The following is a 7,213-nucleotide window of genomic DNA, read 5'->3' on the forward strand; positions in this document are numbered from 1 at the left end:
CCCAGGAACAACATCAGACATCTCAGTCCAGAAATGTGCAGTTCTAGGCACAGCCAAGATACTGCGCAGAACCCTCAAGCTCCCAGGCCTCTGGTAGAGGACCCGAGCTCAGAGGATGAAACAAAGACCACCCGCGGAGGGTGAGAAGGGAAAATTTTATATATATATAAATATCGTGTCCTTGGTAATTCCAAGATAACCATATGCTGTTCACAGTGTGTTCCACTCATCTGAAGAAAACACCAACTCTGATGCAGGTCAGTTATCTGTTTATTCAGCTTCTTTCTGGCTGTTACAGGTACACCGAGCATAATGGTGCAAACTTGGTATTGGTTTATGGACATGAAGCACCGTTTAGATCTACAGTCAGCACACAAACAACAAGGAGCTCCTGCGCTTATCTTTCACATTACTTCTTAGCTTTGAATAAGCTCACAAAACAGAAAATTCTGGCACAGATAGCCTGGAGACACTCTGCATATTCCTAAAATACATTGAAGTGTACAAATAAACTGTATTATTCTAAGTATGTATAATCAATTATTCATAACGTCATCTCTTTGTGTAACAGTTTTACACATGTTTATGCAGAAGAAGACTAAATAGAAAGAAAGAAAACGAGGTTTTTCACATAATTATAATTAATTAACTATAATTATTAATTAATCTAATGTTACTGGTTTACTCATACTACTTCAGAAATAAGGGGTGGGGACGTTGCTTGATTGATTCGGAAAAGTTCTATGTGACAAACACTGCAGTTAAGATCAAAGTGTGGAGAGACAAGCAGATCTTTTTGTCCTCCTCCACAAACAGTTGGTCAAATGTTTGTGCAGAGAGGGGCTCTGATGACTAACTCTGCTGCTTTGACCTTATCACACAGCCACAGAGCAACTCAGCCAAAACAATCAAGCCTTCTGCCATGCAGTGCAGCCACTCTGGGATGATCTTGGTGTGTGTTGTCAGAGTGTGTGTGTAGAAGAAGGGGGACTTCTTGTGGACCTCTTGTTTAGCACAAGGGCGCAGCCATCTTGAAAGAAATGAGTTTTTGTTTTAGGCTTGTTCTTTTAGGATGGGGTAGGGTGAAGGGTAGTAAATAAGTTAATGTTTTAGGAAATGAGAGGAAGGAGGGTAAGTGAGGGAGGAGAAAGAATGAAGAATTCAGGTTATTGTCAGGCTTTTAAGTTAGGGCTGGAAAGGAAGGGTAAGTCAGCCGGATCTCTTCCCCCTCCAGCAGTTTCCTGTTAAAGAGAAGGAAAAAACATGGTTGTTATCTCCAGTATCGCCAACTCATACTTTGAGCACAACACACTGTGCGACATATTTGCTTAAAACACTGGCATTAAGTGTTGTAGTCAATCCTGTTTGTCTGTTAGCAAAATATTTCAAGAACTGCTGGATGGATTTTAACAAAACCTTTAGAAAGTAATCATTTGCTGTACATCTACAGATGATTTGCTTTTTGGGATGAATCCAGTTCAAGATGGCCACCATAGTTAATCAACATTAGCAAACACAAAAATGGCTATACCTTTTACAGGTATTGAGTTAAAATTGGACATGGTAGTAGCTGACTCTTTTGAGTGGGACGTCTTGCAATATTGCACGAGATGACACATAACATTATTTTTAAGATTTGACAAAAAAAAAAAAAACTACAACTTTACCGTTTCCCAATATAAGATAATCTTTAAAACTCTGGCATGAAAGGTGGCAAATGATATGCATTTCTTCAGAGAATGCTAGGTTCTTATTTGAGAAGAGTAAAATGAGGCCTCTTCTCACCTGTAGGCAGCTATTTCAATATCGAGGGCCATCTTGACATTGAGCAGGTCCTGGTACTCTCTCAGGTAGCGAGCCATCTCCTGCTTCGCCTCAGTAATGTCCTGCTCCAGTTCACCTATCCTAATCTAGAAATGCAGAAACACAAACACAAATTGCAGTTACTGAGGATTTGCTTTCAAATAAAACAAACCTTGAAGATGTTTTTTTCCAGGTTTTGCAAGTCCCTGCACTGTTGTTTCTAGATTTAAATTCTTGTCCCTCAATTCAGTTTAGATCTTAAACTTTCAGAGTGAGAGTTGAGCTTGTTACTATTTCCTGCCAAGACTAGTCATAACATGCCATCTGATCTTGTTTTACTCTTTTTGAGTGGCACTGTTTCACACTAAGTAATCCCAGCCCAGTAAGCATGTTATCACCCATTGCACACGGTAAAGGCCGTGTCTCCATGTCCATTAGCAAATTATCTCATGAACCGCAAAACAGATTTTAATGAAACTTGCAGAAAGTAACCATTACATGTACATCTACCAATTATTAATTTTTGGAGTAAATCCAATTCAAGATGGCTGCCATGGCCAACTGATATTAAAAAACTATTATTTAATTTTACAGATATTTTGCTAAAATTTGGAGTGGTGTTACCTGAGAGTGAGTCACAAAACATACTCCCCAGTGCTACTCATTGCACAAGATCTTTGCTTAAACTTTAGTTAACAGTTGGAGTCATACCTGTTTGTATGTTAGCAAAATATCTCATGATCCATCAGATGGATTTTAATGAAATTCTCAGAAAGTAATGTAAAGCTGATTAACATTTGGAGTCAATCCAACTAAAGATGGCTGCCATAGGTAATCAACATTATCCAGCGCAACACAACTCAGTTCATTTTACAGATGTTGAGCTAATACTTTTTATGGTAATAGTTGAGAGTCATCCTCAATACATTCGCTGAATGTGACATCTTGTGATACTGCATGAGACTGCACATAACAGTATTTTTAAGGTTCAACCTAAACAGCTATCTCCTCAACTTTAGATTATCTTGGTCTGAAACTTTGGCGGTGAGCAATATGCATTCCAAGAAAGAATGCTAGGCCTTTAATAGATAAATTTTCTGCTTTTTGCAGAATTTAAACAAAGAATTCAATTAAACTCTACATCTTTCACATTCACCTGGTATTTCTCCACCTCTTTATTCTGCATGTCTTCCAGATCCTCCAGTTGTTTGTTCAGGGAGTTGATGATGTTTCGGAGAGCCTCAATCTCCAAGGAGCGTGCCTGAAGCAGTCTCCGGTACTCCATGGTCTCCTCCCGGATGGCGTGCACCACCTCGTTGTTCTTGCTGGCCATCTCCGCCACACTCGCAAACTTGCTCTTGTACCAGTCCTCGGCAGCCTGCATGTTCTTGTTGGCTAGTTGCTCGTACTGCACCCGGATGTCTCTTAGGGCCGCAGAGAGGTCGGGCCTGCTCAGCTCCGCGTCCATGGTGATGTTGGCTACCTGGAGCTGATTCTGAAGCTCAGCTTGCTCTTCTGCAAAAACCTTCTTCAGGAACATCATTTCATCGCACAGGGAGACCACAGTGGCTTCTGCATCACAGCTGCAGATAACGGACTGTCCTGCCTCCTCTCTGGCCCTCTGCAGGGCTTCTTCAGCATCCACACGCCGCCTTGCCTCATCCTCATAGCGCTCCTTCATCTGCTCGTACACGTCCTGCAGGTAGTCCTTCTCTGCCTCCATGCGCATCTTCTCACTGCTCTCTGAATCAATCGCAGCCTTCAGGCTCCGAGCCTCCCCTTGGTAGAGGGCCTGCAGGTGGGATGGGTCATTTTGTCGCCTCTTCAACGCTTCCAGTTCAGCCAGCAGGGCCAGATTCTGCAGCTCCAGGCGCCTCACTTTCTCGATGTAGGTGGCAAAGCGGTCATTCAGGTCCACGAGCTGCGCTCTCTCCTGGGATCGTACTTCAAGCAGTGCCATGTGGACAGAGCTGGCCTGAGTCAGATTCATCCTCTGGGAGCTATCTGGAAAAGATGAGGCTGACTTCAGAATCCTTTTCCCAGATAAAGGAGCCCGAGAAGAAGAGTACAGAGAGGAAGGCAAAAGGGATTTGGGTCGGGAGCTTTTGTCCCAAGGACGTCGGTAGAAGAAGGATTCGTAGCTCATGATGATTTCTTTTGGTTGTTTCTTTAAGGAAAAGATGAATGATTTTGTTTCAGAAGATTTTTTTCTGTCCCCCTTGTTCTGCACACCATCGGTGAGGATGAGCATGCGTTTTTTGCACTGCACCAGTTCAGTGATGCTGCAGATCTGCAGCTTTTATAGAGTGAGTCTCCGCCCCCCCCAACACACACACACACACACACACACACACACACACACACCACCACCACAGAAAAACATCAGTGCTGTCAGCATTTGCCCAGCCAATAGGAAGCTTCTGCAGTGAAGTGAGGGTAGATTGGTTCTCACACTCACTCTCAGCCAAGGCAGCCAGTCCCTGTAATGTGGAGCGGAGTTTTACTTAATCTTTATTTAAAACATTTAGCTTTCACTCTGTTACTGTCCATAAAAGCTACAATTACTAAACATAGTATGAATAGTGTTCTATACACTATTCCTGAAGAAGCTGGAAATTTGATCTATGAATGGTTAAAAGAGCATAAAGTATGCTGACATAGTAAGATCCTGAAAAATGTTACTATAAAGACACTATAAATAGAAAAATAATAGTGGGAATGCTAAATCAGCATTCACACTATCACTATTCACTCACAAATAGAGGAGTCTTTAATGTTTTTCAGATGTCCTGATTCTGATAGTGTGTAAGACTAATTAAAAAACTGCTTTTTGTTTTTGCTGATTTACAGCAACCTCTGCTGTTTATTATTCAAAAAAAGAGAAGCTTGAATCTAGTGCAGTAAACGGAATTACTGCTCAAGGACACATCAGTGGCCCACAACTGTTCAGACTGGCTTTTCTATGCTGCTGCTCTGCAAGCACTTTGACCCCTGACCCCAATCTGGATGCGCAGATGGCAGCCTGGTAGGTCTGCCAGATCTGTGAAGGGTTTTAGACACATCAAATTCAAAAAATGTTCTTGCCTGGTAAAGGCAAGGTAGCCCTAATCATTTCAACAGTTACTTTGAGGTCAAAGTGTGGTATTTTATGGAATGGTTTAGGAAGCAAAAACTTCATTTTATGTTTTTTCAAGCCTAAAGCTTCATCAGACAGTTAAACCAGTAGATGTCACCATTTTACAAGACAGAGTCAAAAAACCACTGAGCCTTTCTTTCACAACAGAAAACTTGTTGCTAATCTATATAGTCAGTTCTACAGAAAATGATTAGGGCCACAGGGGGGATTTTTTTTTTTCCAGAATTAAGACTTTTTTTCTCAGAATTATGAGAAAAGGGTAATTCTGAAAATAGAGTCATAGTTTTGAGTACTTCTGAGATTGAGTTGCTGCCAACAGAAGAAACCAGTTGATAAGGAATTTTTTGAAGATCTGTTTTTACTGGCTACATATAATTTGTAAACCTCATCTCAGTTTTTTGTAGCTAGAGAAGCTTTAAGTAGTCATAAATGCTTTTATGTTCATTTTATTTTATATTTTATAGATATTGGTAAATAAAGTAAGGCCATCAGATTTAAAAGAAAAAAAGACTTCATTAATAAAAGACCTAATATTTTTGAAGAAATGCATATCGCCCAGTTTTAGACTAAGATCATGTTATGTCGAGAAAGGACACTATGGGATATCACGCCCCGGCGTGTCCTGGCTGAAGACACCTTTAATCACGCCTTTAGGCAAATGACGTGATGACGTCAAGTGACAGTGTGACAGTGTTTTGCAAGGCTGCTCGGAATTAGCTTAACTCCTTTTTGTTGGTGTTAGCCACTGTGTCTGTCCAGAGCTCGCTGATATTATTCCATCATTATCAAAGACAATGGCCTCTGTGACGTGATTCATGGACCTATCTGCAAACACACACATGCACACACACTACACCGTCTTCTCACTGTCTCTACACACAAATACACACACATACGCACACTTTCCGCTGTTTCTGTCATCTCTCTCACTCCCCCCCTCCTCCTTCCCTCTCTCTTTATTTTAGTTCATTATCTTAGTCAGTAATTATTACTTCGGCTGTATAGCGGGCCTGGGGTACTTTTAGATAGTTTGGTACAGTTAGTTTTAGTTTTAGCATTGTCATGTTTTAGCTTATTTAGCCTTCCTGTACACTTAGCTTAGTTACTGTACAATTAGTTATCATATCATATAAGATTGGCTGTTAGCCGTCGGTTCATTGTTTGTTGTCTGCTGTCACAGTGTTTTGTTTCCTCGGTGCCTTACCTTGCCTTGCCATGCTTTGGATTTTTGTTAAGTTTAGTTGCTGCCACGTCATCTGTTTGCTTTTGTTTATTTTCTTTATTTAATAAATTAGGTTTTATTTTTGAGAATGAGTCTGCACTCTGAGTTTGTTTCCGTCTCCACCGAGCTTGACAATTATACCACATTGATGATTTTATTTCTATCAATTCAATTAACTTAGCATTTTTTATGTTGGCTGTTTTAGCAAGCATTGGCACTGTTAGCTAGATTCTTCGTGCCTTAGTTTAGTAATATCATGTTTTAGTAGTTTAGTTATCCTGTACCTTAGTTAGCATTGTCAGGTTTTAGCTTAGTTATCTTGTAGCTTGTACCTTAATTGGCATTATCATATTCTGTAACTTTGTATTGTTGTTTAGTTTAGTTTTCTCTCTTGTATTTTGTCTGTAATTTTGTTCTTGTGTTGTAAAGCACTTTGAGTCGCCTTGTTGCTGAAAAGTGCTATATAAATAAATTTCACTTCACTTCACTTCACTTCACTGCTGCCTGCTGGTAAGCGTGCCTGCCCGCGAAGCGCTAGTCCCGAGTTTTTCCTGCACAGTTCAGCGTTTGTGGTTCGGGATGAGCACAAAGCTGACACAAGCAAAGCAGAAGTCTTCTGTTCACCCCTGTCCTCAGGGGTGCGGCTTCTCGCTCCACGAGAAGGACCAGCACGAAGCCTGTCCAGTCTGTCTGGGGATTGTTCACGCTCACAGAGTGTTGGCGGAGCCCGAAGCCTGCGCGTTCTGTCGCCAGCTTCGCCGCTCCACCCTGGAAAGACGGGTGAAGTTCCTGGAGAAGGTGCTGGGAGAGGCTGCAGTCTCACAGCAAGACCCCTCACCCTCAGTGGTGGCTCAGATATGGTGTCTGTTTGGCGAAGCGATGGTGGATCTCTTTGCCACCAGGGCCAACACCCACTGCCCTCTGTTCTTTTCCATAATGGATCAGAACGCTCCCCTGGGGGTGGATGCACTAGCCCACCNATGGCCCAATGTACTTCTGTATGCATTTCCCCCAGTGGAAATGATACTACCTGTACTAGAGAGGGTGCGCAG

At 41.8% G+C, this 7,213-nt stretch overlaps 1 protein-coding gene across 1 annotated transcript; it reads right to left on the minus strand.

Annotated features, from left to right (window-relative positions):
- Window positions 1-252: 252 nt before the first annotated feature.
- On the minus strand, window positions 253-4,101 carry si:dkey-33c12.3 (uncharacterized protein LOC335380 homolog). Its single transcript, XM_017440833.3, has 3 exons — window positions 2,960-4,101; window positions 1,786-1,910; window positions 253-1,241 (listed from the first exon to the last, which is right to left on the minus strand). Exons 1-3 carry the CDS (start codon window positions 4,052-4,054, stop codon window positions 1,181-1,183), a joined length of 1,281 nt encoding a protein of 426 aa, XP_017296322.1. The 5' UTR covers window positions 4,055-4,101; the 3' UTR covers window positions 253-1,180.
- Between the last annotated feature and the right edge of the window lie 3,112 nt (window positions 4,102-7,213).

This window comes from Kryptolebias marmoratus, linkage group LG10 (assembly GCF_001649575.2).
Source record: "Kryptolebias marmoratus isolate JLee-2015 linkage group LG10, ASM164957v2, whole genome shotgun sequence".
NCBI classification, from domain to species: Eukaryota; Metazoa; Chordata; class Actinopteri; order Cyprinodontiformes; family Rivulidae; genus Kryptolebias; species Kryptolebias marmoratus.